The sequence below is a fragment of the Perca flavescens genome, chromosome 3 (genome assembly GCF_004354835.1).
Source record: "Perca flavescens isolate YP-PL-M2 chromosome 3, PFLA_1.0, whole genome shotgun sequence".
Taxonomy (NCBI): Eukaryota; Metazoa; Chordata; class Actinopteri; order Perciformes; family Percidae; genus Perca; species Perca flavescens.
The window spans coordinates 24356245-24380055 of NC_041333.1; the positions used below are offsets into that span (position 1 = coordinate 24356245).

Here is a 23811-nt window from a genome sequence, read left to right on the forward strand (position 1 = left end):
CAGTTATAACTTACATGAATCGTTGTGAATAAAGATAAATAAGCTTCTACGCATGCGTAAAACAAAATGGTTTGTTTGTATTAGTGTTACAGATGTAGCTGATGCATATACAATACGAAATAAACCTCTCAAAGAAAATATATATTGAGTAGTTCACATAATACACCTTTGGGGACTCCCAGCGAAAAGACAAGAGGTAGTTGAGGCCAGGCTGAGAGTGCCTGACTGGATTTAAGACGACACGGAAGTAACCGGGAGTGAAATATCTCGCTTCTACAGTTTTTTGCTCTCGCACGCAGTGTGATTCATTATTATTAGAACATCTCCTTTGAAGGAGTCAATATGTTGTTGGTGGGGAAATAACCATGCCACCTGCTATTGTTGTCGTTATTGTTTCCAGGAACACTGACTGTCGTGACATGTATCAGCTTTTTGAGAGGACCGTGAACGGCGCGCAATGGACAGATTCAAGTGAGTGGGTTTTATTGGGATAACGAGATAACGCTCCCTAAAGAGGCTAAAAAAAATCACCCGGCACCGATACACTGTTAGAAGAAAGCCTCTTAACCACAGTCACATTAACTTATTGAATGCATGTGTCTTCTTGTATCGCATACATCACCAAACGAGGGTTGGTATATATTTATCACACAGTTATACAGAACAGGCAAGTGTTTCGAGGAAAATAACGGTATTCTTCTTTTGCGACAGCCGTTTTCCGGGTGGAGTATTCCTCCGCTCAGTGCAGAAGATAGTCCAATGAATGTTTATGTGCTGGGACACATAACAGCAACGAGATGGCCAACTGTCCAGACCCGTGGTAAGTTTAACATATGCTGTACAATATTTCTGGAAACATTACTAGCATTATGAATATTAGCACTGATAGGCCCTCCACACTATTCAGGTTGTTAACAACTGACAAATCTATTTTCATGTCATAAGTCTCTAACGTTACTGGCCAAGTATTGTTTAGTATGGGCTGCTTTTCAAACATCCTATGCTGGCTGCCACACCCACTCCAGCTCCAGTGAATGCACCACTGTGGACTTGGTTGCATGGGTCTAACTTAGTGCCCTGCTGCTGAATAAGAAAGAATATTTAGCTTTATTGCTGATTAGGAGTTGACAGGCTAATATTTGCCTTACATTAATTACTAGAATTGTTGGGGCTTTGTAAACTATAGAGTGTGGTCTAGACCTACTCTATCTGTAAAGTGTCTCGAGATAACTCTTGTTATGATTTGATACTATAAATAAAATTTAATTGAATTGAACATAGGCCTAAGTAAAATACCCATGTTACACCCCTTTAAAAAGCAGCATGGACCATTTTAGAGTGGGTGGTAGCTAAAGTAATGGCCATTGAGTTTACCAGCAACAAAATGACAGAGGTAGAAGGCCTACTGATGGGAAACAGCACAACTCTCGAGTAGGGGATCAATCAACATTTGTAAAGGTTTTACTTCACCCTGCAGCACTTCAGTGCAGTAAGGCTGCAGGTTGTATGGGAAGATATACAAGGTAATGTTCTCAAAATCAAAATCTAGAGCAGATGTCCAAATGGCACTAATGGACCATTACCGATGGACCTGGTGAGGTTTTCTATTCTCATGTTTCTTTCTAACCTAAACCTTGATCAATAATGACTGTAAGCAAGACTCTTGTGTCCTCTCGAGTTGAGTTAAAATTTGATCTTTGACTTCCCTTTCTATGCTAAACTACAGTGACTATGCAGTCTTGCCAATGCATGCGTAACAGAGTGCTCCAAACAATGAAAAAAAACAAGGGTTTCATTCAACTGTTCTAGATCAATTTTGATACTGATTTGATCTGATAGTAGCCTTGTGGTTAAGACACAAACCATATAACTGCAACATCCCCTCTTGCATTTTATACTTCTCCCTGTTTCCTGTCTGTGTCTCTGTCAAATGAAGACAACATTCAAGACAGCTTATAATGAGAATGTTTCTCATAATGATTTTGCCTACTAGCAGACAGTTACTAATTTCAAAGCTCTACCCACATCCCACACAATTGTATCATAAATGTATCCAAACTTCAAACAAAATGTGTGTATCTAATTTTTAGGTTGCCACGGGTGACAGTTCGTCATGAGTACATTGGCCTGAGATCCTACGAGGTCTCTCCCTTCACATCTATTGAAGATGTTAAACAGTTGCTCTACGAGGAGACAGACCTGCCTGTCAAAGAGCAACGGCTGACTCACAATGGGAGAGTGGTATGTCTTTTTTTCATATAACAGCAAAGGAAATATAGTAAAACATACCATGTACCAATTGGTAATTTTTCCAGGTTGGAATGGCATAGCCAGTTCGTCACAACAAAACAGATCCAAATGAATTAGCAAAATGATTATTAGTTGATAATTAGGAAAGATGTCTGTTCATTGTGTGTATACATTGTGTGTGTGAGGCTAATGTTTTTCATTTTTGGGCTGAATGTTTATTGTTTTGTTATGTAGTGGAAGGCTTTGCTAAAGTATTTTCAGTCACAAAAATAGTGCATGACAGTAGATCAAAGAAAAACATTGGAAAGTAACATTACCTTTTTTGTCCAAACCAAAGACAAAACACAAAAATCTAGGTTTTGAAATTGGCCATAATTAAGTATGTAGTTAAGTCAGGATCCTATTCCAGTCAGTGTTGGGTATTTTTTTTTTACATTGTTGTCATTCTTTGTTGCAAGAAATTCAAGAAATGACACAAGTTCATAATTTTACCCATGTTCAGTTTGTGTATTGTAAATGCCACATTTTTTGTATTTGTCTTGGCGATTTGGTTTGCTTGCTGCTCCATGGTTTGTAACATTTTACCAATAATATTACATTACACAAAGAGAAAAAGATTAACTGAGTTTTTTCTCTGATGGTAGATAATTGCCAGCAGCAGAATACAGATCTGTTGTAATGACAACAGTGCCATAACTGCAGGACAAAATTACGTGATACTGACCAAATCATTAACAGTGCCTTCATTGTTGAGATGCTGTGAACCAAGTTTCCCTCACATGTTTTATTTGATGTTGCTGTGAACAAATTATTGAATCCTTTTTGTTTTATTATTGATCTTATGACTGGTTTGTGTGTGGTGATGGTCATATCTATTTATCTATCTTGCGTTTACTGTGGGCTGTTGGATTCCTACAGAGTAATGCAGTGGTCCTGAACACAGTATCAACTCAGATGACTGCAGTCAAATGATCTGACTCATACTGTGGACAACATGACTAGGCACCTCATTGTCGGTGTATTGAACAAAATGCAATAGTTTGCTTACTGCTTTCTAAGCATAAGAAACAAAATAATTCAAAAGCTAAAACACATCTCCAGAGTAATTAACAACATTTAAAAATTATTTATTTTATTTTCATAGATACATTATAAAATCATATGTAAATACGTTTTATACAGTTTTTCATAAATTAAGGTCTTACAATTGCTTACTATAAAAGTATTTTTTTGTGTGGATCAAACAGATGTGTCAGTAGTGTTCATTTGATTAATTGGTTGTGTCTGTTAGTGTATGGCCTAACATGACTGGAGTTGATCCCCTGTCTTGGGGTTCAGCTGATGGAAAGCACCAGGTGGTGGTCAGTGCTCTACAGCCCCCACTGATCTCATACGCAGAAATGAGCTGCAAGTTAGCCACACCTACACACCAATACCACATACACCACAAGGTCAGGCCCTACAATTCAGAGTTTAATTAAACAAGAGGACTATTTAAGACTGTGAGTATTATATAATGTGAACTGTTTCCTAGAAAGAAAATATATGAAAAAGATTTCCATTGCTCCCTCCAGATATAAGTTTAGATTTCAAGTTGCCTGTTCTGCCTGATGCAATTAAAATGTGTAGCAGTCTGATGGAGGAGGCACTGTGCCAGACACTGTACTTAGCAGAGGGGTGGCATGCCTTTTAGGAGAAACTGAAAGGCAAATTTAGCTTGTTCTCTGTGATGTTAAAAAGCATTCTTCAATGTAAATGCCTGTCTATGGGTGCTCTGAAATGAAATAAAACATTCAGTCCAGTAGCCAATGAGGTAAAACACTACCATACATTACACTAGTATCTTTGTTCGAGAGAGCGAAATGTACAACCAAAGCACTCTGTTGTTCTCTAGATGAATGTTGGATGCACAATACATAAGATAATTTTAAATATTCAATTTTATTGCTGTTTATAAGTCTGATTGTGTTCTGTGTGGGTAGATTTCCACCAATATCAATGTCTTTCTCACACGTCTGACATGTTGAGACAAGAATGCAGCTTATCTACTTTAGCGTATAAGCTCTTGTTTCCCATATTAAATATTAATATGTCATTAAAGACTTAAAATCCTTCATCCTGAATTGTACTAATGACTATTGCACAGTGCAGTGACCATGATGAGGATGATGACTGAGAGATTTGCTTATCCAGAGCTCAGTTTGCCAGACAGCATGTTGATGTGCAAAGACTGCTGAGTGCAGTGGGTCACAGTGTCACCTTGAAAAGCCTCAAATGGCAGGAGCAGCAGTGTTGGGGCCTGGCAGTATTCTGGCGCCCTACTGCATTGATTCGGAAAGATGCATCAGAAAAAAATTGTCGATCACACTAATGTGTGCAATAATGCAGCCCAAAACATTTAACTAGTGCTGTGGTGAGAGACTGATGATACATTCATTCTGATGGGAGGACAACTATCAGTCTGTTAATAGTAAAATGACAGTCAGTTCCAGTTGGCTTTCTAACTGTTTCATGAGTCATGTTTCACAAACTACCTCTGTCAATAGAGGTAGTTTGTTAATCTTTCACAATAAAAATGTTCTGACACAGTACAGGGCAGTTAGTTACATTCTGCTAAAGCATTTACTTTGATTAACTGACATTGCAATTTTGTTGAGTTGATGCCAAATTTGTTGTTACATTTTCTCCATATAACAGACCAGACCATTCAAATTATTTTGTTTTCCTCAATTCAACCCATTTTTGTTGTATGTTAAATTACGCGTTGTCTCCGCATCCTACCTTTCTAGCTGGATGACAGAGTGCAGATCAGGACCTTGGTGCCTGCTGGAAGCCCAGAAGTATCTGTCACACTGGAGGGAAGAGGCCTTAAAGGGGGAGGTAGTATTAAAACCACCACATCTCTGCAAAATAACCAAATCTTACAACAGTTAGGCTTACTCAGCTTGGCTTTTACAGGGAGGTTTGGACAGACTACACCACCGCTAGTTGAGTTTCTAAAAGATATTCTGAGGAGGTACCCTGAAGGTGGACAGATTCTGAAAGTAAGTGTCATGCTACATTATTATTTCACATTTTTCACAGACATTAAATACATTTAGCATCATTCTTGTGGATGTTAGCCTGATATAATTCCCTAAACAGGAAAAACAATATAGTTTTTTGTTCTGTTATTGCTCTGTAAAGCACATTGGTCAGCTTGTCTGTAAAAATAGTGCTGTATAAATAAACTTTGACTTGACTTGACTTTGTTGCTGTATTAACAGGCTGTGGTCGAGATTTCTTCCAGGCAAATGCTATAGTCAATAACATTGATGTCATGGGATTTGGAGAGTGAAAATATGTCAAGCTTGCACAAAAACAAAGGGCACAGTTTTATTTTGGCTTTATCTGCTGGCATCAGCCATATTACAATACATAGTTGCAACATTGCCAGGGTAAAGGGGTGAGGTGTCGCTGGGGACAGCCACTCTAATAATGTGCTCATTTTACTGTAAGGCTGGATAAAAGCAACCACCAAATAAGCTGATGTCATCATGCACATTACATTGCTTAAAACCACAATAAAGGCCCTGCATTCATGAATATATATTTGTTTGTGTATATTTTGTAGGAGTTGATTCAAAATGCAGAGGATGCTGGAGCCACAGAAGTCAAGTTTATGTACGATGAGACGGAGTATGGAGTGGAGTCGCTGTGGTCACCTAACATGGCTCAGCATCAAGGTTAGTAATGACAGTTAACACAGCGCTTGTGTTCGCAAGAATCTCTCCTGCTCAAGTATCATTAAGTAGGTGCTGTGTAGCTGATCCTCTACTCGGAGGGAAAGACAAATACATTTGTTACAGATTATTTAAAAAAATACATTTTACATTGTACCTTTACTGTCTATGTATTTTTAGTTTGTCTAAACTTGTTTATGCTGACCTGTTTTTAACTCATTGTATTGCAGGTACGGCATTATATGTCTACAATGATGCTGTGTTCACTGTGGAAGACTGGAATGGAATTCAGGAAATTGCGAGGAGCAGGAAGAGAGAGGATCCTTTGAAAGTTGGACGATTTGGGATTGGCTTCAATTCTGTGTACCATATTACAGGTGAGGACTGTCCGAAAATGCTAAATATAATTTCTGTTATCGAATGCTTGCAGTACAAGAATTTTCCTGCCAAAATGTCTTCTGTATAACTCTTTGAATGTTTACTTAATACCTATACATTTTTTTCTATGGCGGTTTGGCAAAATTACTATTAAGATGCATTAGGCCCAGATCAGACAGAGCACATTTTAGCAACCTGGGGAGGCTTTTTGTTTAGTTTTAAGTGTTTTGTCCGTGCTTTTGCATTGTTGAGCTCTTCGTGTTTTTTTGCAGTAGCGTCCTAAAGGCGAGAAAAAAAACAACCTCCAAGCAGAAGAAAACGGCCAACGTCATTCAACTTAATAGCAAAATGACGCTTGGTTGACGACGGGTGATTCAATGGTTGCCTAGCAAGAATAACAGAAAGATGCAACTGGTCTGATTGGGACGTCTTCAACAAAAAAGGCAGTGCAGTTCGCTTTGCATTTTGCGACCTGCAAACGCACTCTTTCTGATCACAGTGTAAATGGCTAATTTGAGTTGTACAGCAGAGGAAATTGCTAAAAGGCAGCTAATGATTATTTTCTCAATTAATTGTTTGGTCTATAAAATGTGACAAAGTATTAAAGAACTGCCCATCACAATTTCCAAGAGTCCAAGGTGTCATCTTCAAATGTTTTATTTTGTCCCAAAAAATGACATTGATAATCACAGCTCTAAATTAAAGTTATATTTATTACACTATAGAATTAACAACATATTTAATTTGGAATTTATATTTTTTGTGTTTTTTCTTCTTACTGTTTAGATGCTCCCAGTATATTCAGTGGAGACCAGATTGCCATGCTGGACCCTCATCAGACCCTGTTTGGTGTGCATGAGTCTGGGCAGTGTTGGAACTTGAAGACAGACATTAAGGAGATCACAGAACTGAATGATCAATTCGCTCCGTACATTGGGATGTTTGGGAGCTCTGAGAAAATCATTAAGGATGGCAGCTTTCCTGGAACATTGTTCCGCTTCCCGCTCCGCCTGAAACCTTCCCAGCTCAGTGGCAACATTTACAACAAAGAAAAGGTTTTGGAGCTCTTTGAGTCTTTCAAAGCAGATGCAGACACAGTGCTCCTCTTCCTCAAGAGTGTTCAGAAGATCTCCTTGCATGTGCGTGAGTCTGATGGTACAGAGCGCATGTTGTTTCAGGCTACAGCAACAGAGAATACTGATGATAAGTTAGAAAGACCGAACGCACTAAAAACACTGGGTCAGGCTATTGACAGCTACAGCAACGGTGTTCCCAGTTCTACCATCACGTGCGTCACTTATCAGGTCAACATAGAGACTCAGGATGAAATGGCTAAAGAGACTCAGAGGATGACGTGGTTGGTTTGTAATGGAGTTGGGGGCAGAGGAATGTGTGCTGAGTTGGACTCTTTGGCAGATGATTTGAAGTTCATGCCTACCATTGGCATTGCTCTGCCTCTTACTCTGATCAGTAAAGAAGAAAAAGGTGCCACGTCTGGCTTCTCAGGACGAGCTTTTTGCTTCCTTCCTCTCCCCCCCGGGGAGGAGAGTGAGACAGGGCTTCCAGTTCATGTCAGTGGCTTCTTCGGTCTCACAGACAACCGTAGGAGTATCAAGTGGCGGGAAGTAGACCAGTGGAGGGATCCAGCGGCCTTGTGGAATGAGCTGCTTATAATCACTGTCATCCCGAGGGCTTATTTCACACTCATCACTGAGCTTATTAAAAGGGTGCAGACAAAAAAGGACCAAGACTTTCCATTGTCCCCTACAGCGACCTATGGGGCCTGGCCAGATCCTAAGCAGGTCAAGTCCCGCTGGAAAGCCATCCTCCAGCCTCTGTTTCATGACTTGCTACAGCATCAGATCATCTATTCACTCAGTGAAAGCTGGATCCGGGTGGACCAGGCTGTGTTCTCAGAGCTGGACACAAACGAGGACATTTCAAAAACTGTGATCAACTACCTCCAAAGCTCAGGAACGCAGGTGGCAAAGGTGCCTGCTGCAGTGGACTTTGTTGTGGCTGCCTACATGACTGAGTCCACTGAAGTAAAGAAAGTGACTCCATCTTTGTTGCGGCAGGTGATCAGGAAGTACAAACACAAAGGTCCCTCACAGGAGAAGCTGTTGCTGTTGGAGTTTGTGCTTAGTGACGGCAATTACAGTGACCTTATAGGACTGGAGCTCCTGCCGCTGCAAGATGAGACATTTATAACGTTTTCATCTTCTGTCAGTGAAAAGGATTCCATTTACATTGCATCTGAAGAATACCCCAGGTAGAGATAGAGTGAATTAGTGTATTTTCACTATCAAGTTTTTGCATTTCTTGTCTCAATTACCTAATTATTTAGTCTCTCCTTAATGTACATTTACTTTTGACAAAAAAAGATATCAATAGGTGGAATCATTACAAAATAGTATTTTTTTGACCAGAAATCAACTGGACAGTTTGCCATCTTAAGTCACAGTCAGTGTGTTATTAATGCATTTATATACATATACAAGAGTAGATAGAAGTGTGGTTCATTGTCCATGGCTTTAGTAAGGTTACTGCAATTTGCAAAGATCAGTTTTAAAGGTAAAACATATATACATCTGAAAGGCAGATGCAAATTTGTGCTAGATTATTTGAGAGGTTGTGGCTGTAGTGGCTTTGCTTCTGCCTTTTAAAAGCAGACAATTGCAAAAAACACAAATTGAATGGCAGTGCAAATTTCACTGTCCTTTCATGCACATACAGTAAATGTGGACCTCAGTGCATCTTATTTTCAGTATTCAGAGGAATGTGTTTTTAACAAACTTCATCCAGATGTATTATTTCTGCTCAGCTATATTTTCATTGTTATTTTATCCCATTGGTTTATTTGGACTTCAATGACTAGATCAATGACAGCATCAAACATTGTATATGGAAAGTTTTCACCAAAAGTTTTAAAACACATGAAAATGTCTCACCTTTTCTTCCTTTTGCTTTGTCCTAAGGTCTCTGTATCCCGGACTTGAGGGTCGGTTCATATTGGAGAGCATTAGACCTTCAGTAATGTACAGTTTGAAGAAAGCAGCCAAAAGCAGAGGTAATGTAACTTATTTAATTTACTTGTAATCTCTTCCACATAAATACATGTATGTATAAATAACCTTGGTCCCAAACAGTGACTGGTGACCTTTATACTGTAAAACATTTGACCAATTTTGTACAAATTCTTAACAATAGGATCTGACAGTAAAGCTGAATAAATTAACAGATTGTTAGGGGCAGCTTAAAGCCTTGTGCGAAGTATGATTTATAGTTTTAGTCGTATAAAATATCCCTGTGATGACTTTTTTTGTTATGTGAGTTCGGCCATGTTGTAGTAATACTGGGACAGAAAGGGAAAGAGAGAGTGAGCATGCTGATTTATGGAAGAATTGTTTTTTTTTGCTACACATTCCACTCAACCCACGAGATCAGGTCACTGCCTTCTTATTATAATCATGGTTGAGTATGGCAGTAAGGACACAGACCGGAAATGTGCTGAGTAACAAATTTGTACTTTAAATCCAAAATGAAAGGGCACAGAGAATATTCTAATCCAACATTTAACTAGAGCAATGTGGACTCCTATTCATTTTTATTTTATATATTTTTTTAAGAAATGTAGTATTGCTAAAAGTTTTTACGGTGTCTACAGAAATCTTTCATATGCTGCCCACTCTGGCCCCACCCCTTTTAATGACGTTTGAGTACCACTTTGGAGTTACTCAAATCCCCTGACATCCCCTTAACCTCCCCCCTTTCCACCCATGTCTCACTCTCTTACTCTCCGCAACAACTATTTTTCTAAACTGTGCATTAGGTTGAGACAGGCAGGAAATAATTCAGCATTAAATGCTGATGCTGAAAGACATAATTAATGTTATTAGTAACACCTGTGTTTTACTGACTATGACCTCAAAATGTTTTTTAAATATACATAAGACAGAACCAGAGTAAAATTCATTCCATAAGTCTTAAAATGTGTCACTCAAATTGCAGTGCAACAATACCTTTGGGGGTGCTCAGGTAGGTATTTCAAAGTGTGTCAAGTATTGAACCTTTTTACTATTAACCAAAACTAATGCGTGACTGTAAATGAGCACCATGATAACTGCAGTCAGAAACTCTCACAGATATGAGAAGTTTCTTAAAAAAATCCTTTTAACAAAAATATTTTTTTTTTTAACAAAATTAATTCAAAGGTTAATCTGCTTGTGGCATGTTGCTCTCGAATTTATCTAGAAACTGATTTAGTGGATTGTAAGGACAATTTTAACAGTTGAAATGTCATCCTCAGATTGCTGCATCGTGCAATAACAACAAACCTAATTTTGACAGCTTTGATAGGTAGCATTTACTTCTTCAAAAATAACTAAGGCAAATTAAATTTTTTCATTGTTATTTAAACAGGAAGACCCTGCACTCAGCTGCAAATGCTGAACCCTGAACGATCAGCTCGACTCATCAAGGAGATCCTATCAACAGCCTGGCCAGTTAGAGACTTCATTGTCCAATGGGAACCTGGAAACAGAGAGTTGAAACATCCTACAGTTTCCTGGCTGAAGATGATTTGGAAGCATCTCTATATATATTTTGCTGATGACCTAAGTACCTTTGAAGACATGCCTTTGATCCCACTTATGCCACTTGAGGAAAGCATGGACATAGTTAAGCTTCTACGTCTCAACACTCCATCCCCCATTATTCTTGTGGATGAGGAAGAGGTGGCGCTTTCTGAAAACCTTCTTGACATAATGCAAAAGCTTGGAGGAGTAGTGATAAAAAAGCTGGATTCGTGTTTGCAGCACCCTCTGCTAAAGAATTACATCCATCCTTCCTCACCTGGAATGCTTATGCAAATTATGGATAGATTGCCAACACAACGATTATCCAGCCTAGTCTCTTCTTTCTCAGTCAAACAGAAAATTGCGCTCAGAAACTTTCTTGCAGGACTGTCTGACATTACAGAGAGGGAAAAGCATACCCTGCTTGAGCTTTCCATCTTTGAGAAAGTGGGGACCTGCTCTGAAGGTACCTTGGCATTCACATCTCTGAGAGGAGCTAGAGCTTTACATCACAGGGCCAAGTATCCACCAGATGTGAAATTATCCATAAATCTTGTGGGTTGCTGTGACGAGGAATCAATCCGCCTCATCAAGATGCTGAATGTAGAACAAGTGAAAACAACAGAATGTTTGAAGATTATTATTCAGGATATTGAGAGGGGTTTCTACACAACAGATGAGATAACCCATGTCATGCTTTGGGCACTTAAACATCTGGCGTTTCTAAAAAATGAAAACTCATCTGTGATTGGATGGCTTTCTGCTCTTAAATTTATTCAGTTGCCTTGTGGAAAGTCAGTCAAAGCCTCAGATATTTTTGATCCTGAGCTGGAGATTCTACAGAATCTGTTCTACATGGAAGAGAAAACCAGGTTTCCCACAAGTATATTCACGTCTTCCCCTGATATTCTTCACTCACTCAGACAACTGGGACTAAGAAATGAAGTACAGCTCAGTGAAAAAGATGTACTCAAAGTGGCAAAGAAGATAGAGGAATTACAAAGCTGCAAGGAGCCTGAGTGGGACTTCATAATCAAAAAGGCGAAAACCCTCCTGCAAATACTTAACAGACAAACCAAGTTGGTAAAATCAGCTGATGCTCAGACATCATTGCTAAAACTGAAATGGGTACCTGTCTGCAAAGAAAGACCTCTAACTTATCCGAAATCCCTTGCTTGGGTTGGAGATACTCTCAATATCTGCTCTTTGTCAGTGATGTGCGACATATCCCATGCAGTGCTTGTGGGATCTTCAGTAGCAGTAGTTGAACACACATCTGCAGGTATGAAGAAGGCACTGAAACTAACTGTAGAGCCACCGGTGGATCAAGTATTACAGCACCTAAAAGCAGTGAATGACTGGCATAAATCTCAAGCATTCACCACAGAGGATTGGTATCAATTCCAGCAGATCTTGTTTGAGATATATGGTTTCATGCAGGCTCATCTTGAGGATGCTAGAGAAGCAATGAAATCACTGCCTTTTGATTGGGTGTGGACGGGGAAGACATTCTCATCACCTGGCCAGACAGTCCTAAAGCCCCTCCCTGATCTAGACTTGCAGCCTTACCTGTACTCCCTGCCAAAGACAATTAGAAAGTTTCACAAGCTGTTCAAGTTTTGTGGTTCAGTTGAAGAGGTGGAGTCAAGACATGTTTTTGAAGTCATCAGCACAATCCGACAAAGATGTGAGAGAGAGATTACCAAGGACGAAAGCAAACATGATATCCTACTTTTAGTCAACATCCTGAGATGGCTGTACAACAATCAGATACCTGTAGATACTAACATGCATGTGCCGATTCTTTTTTACAAGGACCCAAGCAAATTAGGGATGAAGCCCATACATGAATGCACCTACTGTGACATCAAGGTTGACGATTTGAATGACTTACTTGAAGATGCATCAGAGCCCATTATATTAGTCCATGATGACATCCCCATGAAAACTGCAGAGTGGCTGAAGGTGCCATGTTTGAGCACAAGGTTGATAAACCCAGAGAACCTTGGTTTTGAACAATCAGGCCAACGAGAACCTCTAACAGTGAGAATAAAGAACATCTTGGAGGAATATCCATCTGTAGCAGACATTTTTAAAGAGCTCCTCCAGAATGCTGATGATGCAAGTGCAACAGAGTGCAGTTTCCTCATTGATATGAGAAAGAACACAGACATTCGAGAGAATCTTCTTGACCCTGGCATGATTGTTTGCCACGGACCCTCCTTGTGGTCTTTCAACAGCTCTGTATTCTCAGACACTGACTTTCTAAACATCACAAGGTTAGGTGGTTCAGTGAAGAGATGTGAAGCAGACAAGGTTGGCAAGTTTGGCTTGGGCTTCAACTCAGTTTATCACATCACTGATATCCCCATCATTATGAGCAGAGAGTTCATGATTATGTTTGATCCAAACATCAATCACATCAGCAAACACATCAGAGACAGGTCTAATCCAGGGATCAAAATCAACTGGAGCAAACAACAAAAAAGGCTGAGAAAATTCCCCAACCAGTTCAAACCTTTCATTAATGTCTTCAATTGCCAGCTTCCTCTAGCTCAGGACTCCCCATACAAGTACAATGGTACGTTGTTCAGACTCCCATTCAGAACAGAGCAGGAAGCCTCAGTAAGTGAAATCAGTAGTTTGTACTACAACACCACAGACATATATTCCTTGGTTGATGAGTTCAGCATATGTGGCCATCGGTTCATATTGTTTACTCAGCATGTTGGAAGTATGGTCTTAAAATACCTGAAATATGAGGAACCAAATCCAGCTGGAGCACAAGATGTCGTCACCATCAACAAAAGTGTGTGGTCATCCAAATCCTCATACGGACCTCTGAGTATCCTAAAATCTGCAGCAAAGGTTATGAAAAAAGTAGCAAGCACCAACAGAGTACCTGCTGATGTTCCCAAGTCTGGCTGCATCATACGCGTTTTGGTGGAGGAGTTTCATAACGTATTCAAACGCATAGTTGATCTCCATTCACCACTGTTCAGAGGCTCAGAAGAGGATCCTAACCAGTACTTTGAGATGGCTGCTAAAGGTGTTCAGACAAGAAGACTCACAGATGAAATGCCCCCAAAGGCAGTCGAGGTCACCAACTGGCTCATGTGCTCATGCATGGATGTAACTGAGGCACTCAAGTTTTCCCTCAGTGATATTGGAAAAAGACTTGGACTAGTGCCTTGTGGAGGAGTGGCTGTTCTGCTCTCAGAAGAAGAGAATCGCAAATGGACAGTAAAGACAAATACCACACCAATCGGAGAGGTGTTTTGTTACTTACCTCTCAGAATTAAAACAGGCCTACCGGTCCACATTAACGGCTGCTTTGCTGTTACTTCCAACCGCAAAGAGATCTGGAAGACTGACACCAAAGGACAGTGGAATTCTGTGTTCATGAGACATGTCATTGTCCAGGCCTATTTAGCAGCACTCACAATGCTACGTTCAATGGCTGAAAGTGGAGAACTGCTCGACTACAGCTATTATGCAGCATGGCCAGATCCAAGTCAGGTGCACGATGACTTCACACTGGTCAGCCAGGGTGTCTACCAAGAAATAGCTAAAGGAGGTGACAATGAGCATGCAAAGGTTTTCTCAGACGGAAAAACCTGGGTGTCCATCAAACACGTCAGATTTCTTGATGATGCCTTACTCTGTAGGCCAGACATTGGTCCTGCTGCTTTCAAGATATTTTTGAAATACCTCAAGAAGAGTGGCTCACAAAACCTCTGTGCTGTTGAGCTACCTGACTGGGTGAAGGAGGGATTTGATGATGCTGGATGTAAAGGGAAGTTGATGGAAAACACCCTGACAGAGAAGCAGTTCTTTTCAGATGTCTTTTTCCCTCACATCCAGGAAATCGACAAAGAGCTTCGAGATCCCCTGATGCATTATGTCTTGAATGAGAAACTTGAAGATTTTTCATTAATCCTCAGGGTTACTCCTTGTATCCCATGCTCTGGCCCTACCAAGGAACTGGTTTTACCTTCCAGACTTATTCACCCAGAGGGAAGAGTTGCTAAACTCTACAACACTGATGATGGAAGATTTCCTGAAGGGACTTCAAACGACTACCTAAACCCTGTGTGTTTAGTGAAGCTAGTGCAGTTAGGCATGGTCAAAGATGATCTTTCATGGGAGGACCTGATTGAACGGGCTCAATCTGTCATTGAGCTTAATGAAAATGATCATACAGCTGCATGCTTTCGTAGTAGTATACTACTCAGTCTCATCGATGAGAAACTGAAGATGAGTGATCCAGGAGCAGTTGAGCTCCTAGAAAAGCTACATGACACCAAGTTCCTTCCATTCCTGACAAGACCTGCAGGCTTTTCACTACCATGGCATGGGAACAACTTTTCCCCAACAACAATGTTCTCTGCCAGAGAACTCTTCACAACTGAACATCAGGAAACCGTGTGTCTGATGAAGCCAATCCTGAATGAGAATTCTCCATCTTTCAAAGGTTGTGGTGCAATGTCATTGGCTGTAAAAGACTGTCTTGGTCTGATAAAGAAACCCTCAGTTGGACTGGTCATCAGTCAACTCAAGAAACTGTCTCAATCATTTGATGGTGTCACACTGTACCAAGAAAACATAACAAATGCCTGTTACAAGTTTATTCATGAGGAAATGCTGCAGGATGAGAATGCAAAAGGACAAATAACTGAGGAACTGAAAGAGTTCAATTCCATCCTTGTGGAGAACACATATGTCAATCCCTCCAAAGTTGCATTCCACCTTAATTTTGATGCAGCTCCGCATCTTTATCAGCTCCCTAACAAATACAGAAACAGCTGTCGTGAGCTCTTTGAAAATGTTGGGGTACAGCCTAGCTTCACAGTCGAGGATTTCGCCACAGTTCTTGAAACTGTGAAGCAAGAATGTGGGCGAAGGGTACTCAGCGAGGAGAACTTCCAGTTGAGTCGCAGAATTATTAGTGAGGGAATATGGAGCTTGATACGAGACAAGAACCCAGAACACTGCCAAGCAAATTATGGTGGGATTCTGTTACCCGACTCCAATCTGACATTGCAGCAATCAAAATCACTGTGCTACAATGACTGCCCTTGGATAAAAGTCAGAGACTCTTCTGTGAAATACTGCCACGGGGATATTCCAAGAGAGGTCGCTGTAAAATTAGGAGCAGTCCCAAAACGCCACAAAGCCTTGGAGAGGTATGCCTCGAATGTCTGCTTCACTACACTTGGGAGTGAGTTTGGACAGAAAGAAAAACTCACAAGCAGAATTAAAAGCATTCTCAATGCTTATCCATCAGAAAAAGAAATGCTAAAAGAGCTGCTTCAAAATGCAGATGATGCCAAAGCCACTGAAATTTACTTTGTTTTTGATCCAAGGATACACCCCACAGACAGAATATTTGATGACAAATGGATCCCAATGCAAGGCCCTGCCCTCTGTGTATATAACAACCAGCCTTTCACAGAGGATGATGTCAGAGGTATACAGAACCTCGGAAGAGGAACAAAAGAGGCCAATCCAGGCAAAACTGGTCAATATGGCATAGGATTCAACTCTGTCTATCACATCACTGACTGTCCGTCCTTCATCTCAAACAATGACATTCTGTGCATCTTTGATCCACATGCACAGTATGCACCTGGGGCGACATCCGTGAGTCCTGGAAGAATGTTTAGAGACTTGGACTCTGACTTCAGATCTCAGTTTTCAGATGTTCTAAGTCTTTACTTGGGAGTCCAATTTAAGTTAGAACGCAGCACAATGTTCAGATTCCCCATCCGGTCTAAGGAGATGGCAAAGACATCAGAGATCAGTTCTGTCCCTGCATCAGACAGAATGGTGCAAAACCTTCTGGATAAGCTAAAAACTGACGGTGCAGAGCTTCTGATGTTCCTCAACCACATGGAGAAAATATCAATCTGTGAAATTGATAATGCATCTGGAGAACTGAAAGTCCTCTATTCTGTGACAGCCAAAATAACCGATGGTGATCGGCTAAAACGCAAACAGTTTCATGCCTCTGTCATTGATAGTGTGACAAAAAAGAAGCAGCTCACTGCCATCCCAGTCCAACAGATAACCTACACAATGGACATAGAGGACAATGATGGAAATTTAACCACATGGATGATCTGCAACCGATCTGGCTTCCCTAACATTGAAAATGTCTCAAAAAGTGTCATCTCAGCTCACAAAAATGAAGACATAACTCTATTCCCACGTGGAGGGGTAGCTGCATGTGTAAGCCACAACTACAAAAAAACCCACAGAGCCTTCTGCTTTCTGCCCCTTTCACTGGAGACTGGTTTACCTTTTCATGTCAATGGACATTTTGCCCTAGACTCTGCCAGAAGAAACCTATGGAGAGATGACAATGGAGTAGGGGTAAGGAGTGACTGGAATAACAATTTGATGACATCACTGATAGCCCCTGCCTGTGTGGAACTGCTGATTCAGCTTAAGCGTAGATACTTTCCAGGTCCTGATCCCACCATGACTGTACTACAAGGTACACCGCTTCATGTTGTTAAAGATACATTGCGGAAATATCTGTTCTTCTTCCCAGTCAACCGACTTGATATACAGCCAGATTGGTACTGCCTGGTTAAAGCAGTGTACAACTGTATCCATGCTGACGTGAAGCGTCTGCTACCTGTAGTCAGAGCAGCGCACATGGACAACTCTGACATGCACTCTGTCATTTACATTTCATGGGTGAATACATCTACTGCAAACAAAGGCAGAGCCTTTTTTGATAATCTGCTTCAAGATGAACTTCAGCACATGAAAAACACAGAGTACAACATCACCTCAAGGAAGTCTGTGGCTGAAAATGTCTACAGACTAAAAACCTTGCTTCTGGATATTGGTTTCAACCTGGTTCACAGCTGTGATGAGACAGCAAATCTCTACTTCTGTTTGAAAGATGCAGGGATAACAGTCAGTTATGTGACACCAGAGGATGTCCGCAACTTTCTTCACACTTTCTCATCACCAGACACATCTTGCCATGTTGGAAAACTCCCCTGTCGTCTCCAACAGTCAAACTACAAGCTAGTTCATAACTTGAAGCTTCTAGTTGACTACTGCTTCAAAGATATAGAAGTAGATGAAGTCACAATTGAGGGTTTGCCTCTGTTGATAACAATGGACACTATGCTTCAGGTGTTTGATTCAAAGAGACCAAAATTCCTGACAACACATCATGAGCTAATCTCATCAAGGAAAGACATGTTCATGAATACACTGTACACCAGGTACAGCAATATTCTTTTGAAGACAGGAGCTGCAAAGATGTTTGACATTAGCTGCTTTGGTGACCTACTTGGGTCTGTTCTTCCAAGAGAGTATCGAACAAGGATCCCTGTTAAATGGAGAGACACCTTTGCAAGTGAATCTTGGCTGAAGAATGTGTGGAACTTCATCAGTGAGAATATTGCTGTCAAGGAGGATCAGGTGGACATCAAACCCTGTTTTGACACAGTGCTTGACATTCTGAAAGACTGGGCTTTGCTACCTGGAATCAAATTCATGGCAAGAGAAAAAATAGTTGTTCCTGAGCATGATGTGCTTTTACCTCTGAGTTTGATGAACATAGCCATATTTCCACATGGCCAAAACGATAAAGTCTTTCACACCCTAATGAAAGCAGGGTGCATTCAGCTTGCAGTGAACAAAATCTGTGTCAAAGAGAATCCCATTATGCCTTTTCTGGCACAACACACAGCCAACATTGAAAATCCATCAAGTGTTCTGAAGGCTGTAGAGTACATGATCCAGACATCTGCATTCAAAGCAGCAAACCTGACTGACAAGGACTTTGAGGCTCTTCTGTTGTATTTCAACTGCAACCTAGCTAACCTCACAAAACAGGATGCACAGAGCCTAAAACTCCTCCCATGTTTTAAATCAGTTAGTGGGAGATACATCAGCATTGCAAACTATGAGACAAACTATGTCCTTGCAAAAAACATTCCCACTGCAGACATAGATAAATGGGCTCACACAGCCTCCTTTGCCTACCTTGCTGACAATCCGCAGCTGAAAGAACTGTACACCTTCCTTGGCTGCATGCCAATTGATGACTTAGAAATCTACCTTCAACATCTCCTGCCAAAGTTTGAGAGTTTTTCCTATGATGCCAAAGTTGTACACATTGTCTACTTAAAGGAGAGACTTTTGTCAATAGAAGAATCATGCAACATGAAAGATCAGCTCTATGACAAATTGGAGGGACTGTTGTTCATCTATGACTACTCAAACAGACTCAGGCCAACCAAGTTTTTCTACGATGAGACAGTAAAGGTGTTTGAAGTAATGCTACCTGCAAAATCATTCATACCAAGTGACTTTTTTAAGAAAGTTGAGCAAGTGTCAAAACCCAAGAACGGGACATTGTTGCTCACCTCATGGATAACCTTTCTGAGAAATATTGGTCTCAAGCACGAAGTGTCACTGCAGCAAATTCTACAGTTTACAAAAGAGGTCAGCATCAAAGCCCAAACGGAGAGCTGGACCAAAGAAAAAGTGCAAACCATTGTCAATGTTCTCTTGAACCACATTTTCAAAGAGAGGACGGACTTGTTCCAGGGTACTTTCCTCAAAGAGCTCTCAATGATACCATTCTTGTGTCCTGAGAGAGCCCCTGAAGAACTCATCAAGCTTCATTCGCAGTACCAAGAGATGAGTGGCACACTTCCTCTAATTCGCTTCAGCGGGTCTCAAGTAAATCCAAAATTTAAGCAAACAGATATCATTCACTTGCTTTGGACATCTTGCCCAATTCTACCTGAGAAAGCTACACCATCAAGCATAAAGGACCAGGAGGGGAACCCTCTCACTGGACAGGAACAACTTGACCAAGTGCTGAACATGTTAGGTGTCAACTTGGACCCACCATTGGAGAAAGTCATAAGCAACTGCAAGAACATCTGCAACATATCTAATCTGGATGATGAAATGGTTAAAACAAGGAACAAAGTTTTAAGGTCCACCTATGAGTTTCTCAATGCAGATAAAAGAGATTTCCGTTACCAGCTCCGTGGGGTGGCTTTTGTCATGGTTGAAGATGGCTGGAAATTGCTGAAACCTGAAGAAGTTGTCATTAATTTGGACAATGAATCAGACTTCAAGCCTTACCTTTACAAATTGCCTCTAGAACTTGGTACCTTTCATCAATTGTTCAAACTTCTTGGTACAGAAGACGTTGTGTCAACCAAACAGTATGTTGAAGTGCTGTGGCGAATTTACAGAAGTTCAGAGGGCAAGCAGCTTGACCCAAATGAAATGAGAACTGTGAAAAGGGTTGTTTCAGGATTGTTCAAGTCCCTCCATAATGATCCAGTGGAAATTCGCAAAGATCTTGAGAGCCTCAAAGATTTGATGTTTTATATGCCTAGTCATGACGGTAGATTAGCTAAATCCAGTAGCTTGGTCTTTGATGATGCCCCACACTACAAGAGCAGAATTCATGGTAATGTTGGCGTTCAGATGCTTGTGGACATGAGCCAGTGCTATCTGGGCAAAGATCATGCCTTTCACACAAAGCTGATCATGCTACTTCCACAGAAACTAAGGCCTAGACTGTTGAGTGGCATTCTTGAGGAGCAACTTGATGAGGATTCTCCAAGAATGTGCCAGTTTGGAGCTCTTTGTTCACTTCAAGGTCGCCTTCAGCTGTTGCTGTCATCAGAGCAGTTCATCACGGGTCTGATTAGAATAATGAAACATGAGAATGACAATGCATACCTTGTGAATGAGGAAAAAGCCATTCGTCTCTGCAAAGCACTTTGTGAAGGATTGAAAGTTTCTTGTTTTGAGAAACTCCAGACAACATTAAGAGTGAAAGGATGTAGCCCCATCCAACACAGTCGCAGCGAAACACTTGCCTTCCTCAAGAGATATGGGACAGCTGTGATTCACCTGTACATCCAGCATTCAGACAGCAAAGACATTAATTTTCTCTTAGCACTGGCAATGACATTGAAGTCTGCAACAGACAATTTGATTTCTGACACATCTTATTTGATTGCTATGCTGGGCTGTAATGACATCTACAGAATCACAGAAAAGTTGGACAACCTTGGGGTTAAGTATGACTCAACAGAGCCTTCAAAACTTGAGCTACCCCTCCCTGGAACCCCCATACCAGCTGAGATACATCACACTCTCCTGATGGATCCCATGAATGTTTTTTATCCAGGAGAGTATGTGGGTTACCTTGTAGACTCTGAGGGTGGAGACATATACGGATCCTACCAACCTACATATACATATGCCATCATTGTTCAAGAAGTAGAAAGACAAGAGGAGGAAAACACAAGTTTCCTTGGAAAATGCTTCCAGATTGACATTGGTTACAGTGAGTACAAAGTAGTCAGTTCCCTTGACTTGTATAAATTCTCAAGACAAGATGAAAGCACCCATGTTCAAGACACCAGTGCCCCATCAACTCCTACAAGCCCAAACAGTCGTTCCTCTGTTCCACGAATGATCCCTCCTGTTTTTCCTGGTAAGGAAAACCTCAGACCCCCCCCTCAAAAACAGTCTCCAAAAAAGATCAAGCTTCATGCATTGCCTGAGATTCTGAAAGAAGTGACTTTAGTAGTTGAACAAGCTTGGAAGCTTCCCGAGACAGAGAGAAAGAAGATAATCCGCAGATTGTATCTCAAGTGGCATCCAGATAAAAATGCAGAGAATCTGGAAATTGCCACTGAAGTCTTCAAGCACTTACAGAACGAGATTAACAGGATGGAGAAACAGACTTTGGCTGATCAGCAAAATACGGACCGAGCTTCCAGGAGATCCTACTCCACATCATCATCTCGCTTCCAGTCAGAGAAGTTCTCATATCAAAGGTTTTATTCATCGTGGAACCAAGAAGCAACAAGTCACAAGTCAGAAAGGCAACAGTTCAGGGAACATTATACAAGCTATGCAGGTTCGTCACATTCTCACCGTTTCTTTGTGCCCCCTACATTTAAGACAGTTGGAAACCCAGTGGAAGCCCGCAGATGGCTGAGGCAAGCAAGAGCAAACTACTCTGCTGCTCGGAATGATCTCCATAAAAATGCCAATGAGTGGGTTTGTTTTAAATGCTACCTAGCCACAAAGCTTGCACTGATAGCTGCTGACTATGCAGTAAGAGGAAAGTCGGACAAAGATGTGAAACCAACTGCTCTGGCTCAAAAAGTGGAAGAATACAACTCCCAATTAACAGGCCTCTTAAATGATGTTCAGATCCTGGAAGGATATGGTGTGGACAGCCTGAGAACTCGCTATCCTGATCTCCTACCGTTTCCACAAATTCCCAACGACAGATTCACATCTGAGGTGGCAATGAGAGTGATGGAATGTACCGCACGGATTATCATAAAGCTTGAAACCTTTGTGCAGCAAAAAATATAATACTGTTGTTGAAGATAACAATAAAACTACAGTATGCATATATCCTCTGTGGAACAGAGGACGCCCATGGCTGTGTGCAATACAGATCATGTGTATCACTTTGAATAAAATTGAAGTATCCAGCTGGCAGCTTAAGGCTCTGTGATGGTGGTTCCGTGGCCCATGCACAGTAAATAAATGTATGGCTCCGATAACCGTTTAGGCTGTCTCAATACACATTTGCTGTAATATGTGAAAAGAAATCTGCATATGCTGTACATACAAATGCTTAAGCAATATGTTTTGTTTACCAAGTCCCCACAATGACGATTTTTGCTCTGAGTTAGATTAAAAATATGCTGTTTTTTTACTTTATCTTTTATAAAAAAAAAATCAATATATATTTTCTTGCTACAGAAAACCAGTTGAGTGTACTTAAAGGATGCACTTATAATGAAGAAATAAACTCTAAATGTCAAATACGGCATATACTGTCATGCAACGTGTCCCATTTGCAAAATCTCAACAAGTCAAGAAAATTACCATCATGTTTGTAAATTTTCTTTTTTGTATTTTTATGGTTGATTTCTTATAATTTCTGTAAAAGTTGTAAATTTTCTGTAACATAGCCAGTCACTTGTTTATGAACAAAGTACTTTTTTTTAACTCCTCATGTACTCGCACTTGCACTGGTAGAGCGCTTGTGTCACCCTCAGCAACTCTGGAGAATCCAACTGTGAATGGAAAACTCTTTACTTTAAATGCAATTGTTTTTTTTCATTGAGGATATGTTTTGTTATAGCTATGTTTAATGTGTGTTGGGCTCGATACATTAACATTTGGTGACTGTTTTACGTTACCTGTTCATATGAACCATGTGTACTCTGGGGCCCTACAGCAAGTCTGCTTTGATAACTTAAGTTTTTTTGTTGTGTTTTTTTTAAGTTTTCGGTAGGGCAGGTATGACTGCAGCTCAGCTTTTGCTTAGAAGTTGCCCAAAATTTGTTTCTTTTTACAGTGATGACCTGTTTGAGAATACTCTGTAGGACAGTGTGATAAAATAAAGCCAGATATACGCTTTTTATTATTTGGACACAACCCTTAACAGGTTAACTTTTGCCAGCATGGAACAATGTTTATATGTTATGTTCATACGTTTTTGGTAATTTTAACTTTTCTGGTTTAAGAAACCTAGAGCAGCACCAAACTGTGGTGCTCATGTGTTTTTATTGCATTATTGGCTTTATTTGACCTTTGATTCAAAGGATTATACACACACAGACCACATATTGTAAATGTAATTTCTAATTATAATTTGTGTATCATATGATCATTGATCATACATCATTGATGTACACTGTGCCATAGGAAGGCCTAATAAATTCCCCTTAACTCTATTGTGTCAAGTTTGTTTATATGTTTATAAAAGATGGACTTTTGAAAAAAAAATGTAATTGTCATATTTTCTATTGCATTCTTTAAACATTTCATTTAATATGTTGCCTCAC

The 23811-nt window shown here is 40.4% G+C and overlaps 1 protein-coding gene across 1 annotated transcript; it reads left to right on the forward strand.

Annotated features, from left to right (window-relative positions):
* The first annotated feature begins 322 nt into the window (after positions 1 to 322).
* On the forward strand, positions 323 to 23700 carry sacs (sacsin molecular chaperone). The gene is made up of 10 exons (XM_028572881.1): positions 323 to 471; positions 712 to 820; positions 2091 to 2241; positions 5040 to 5130; positions 5209 to 5294; positions 5864 to 5975; positions 6203 to 6349; positions 7137 to 8622; positions 9329 to 9420; positions 10773 to 23700. Exons 2-10 carry the CDS (start codon positions 798 to 800, stop codon positions 22322 to 22324), a joined length of 13740 nt encoding a protein of 4579 aa, XP_028428682.1. The 5' UTR covers positions 323 to 471; positions 712 to 797; the 3' UTR covers positions 22325 to 23700.
* Positions 23701 to 23811: the final 111 nt, after the last annotated feature.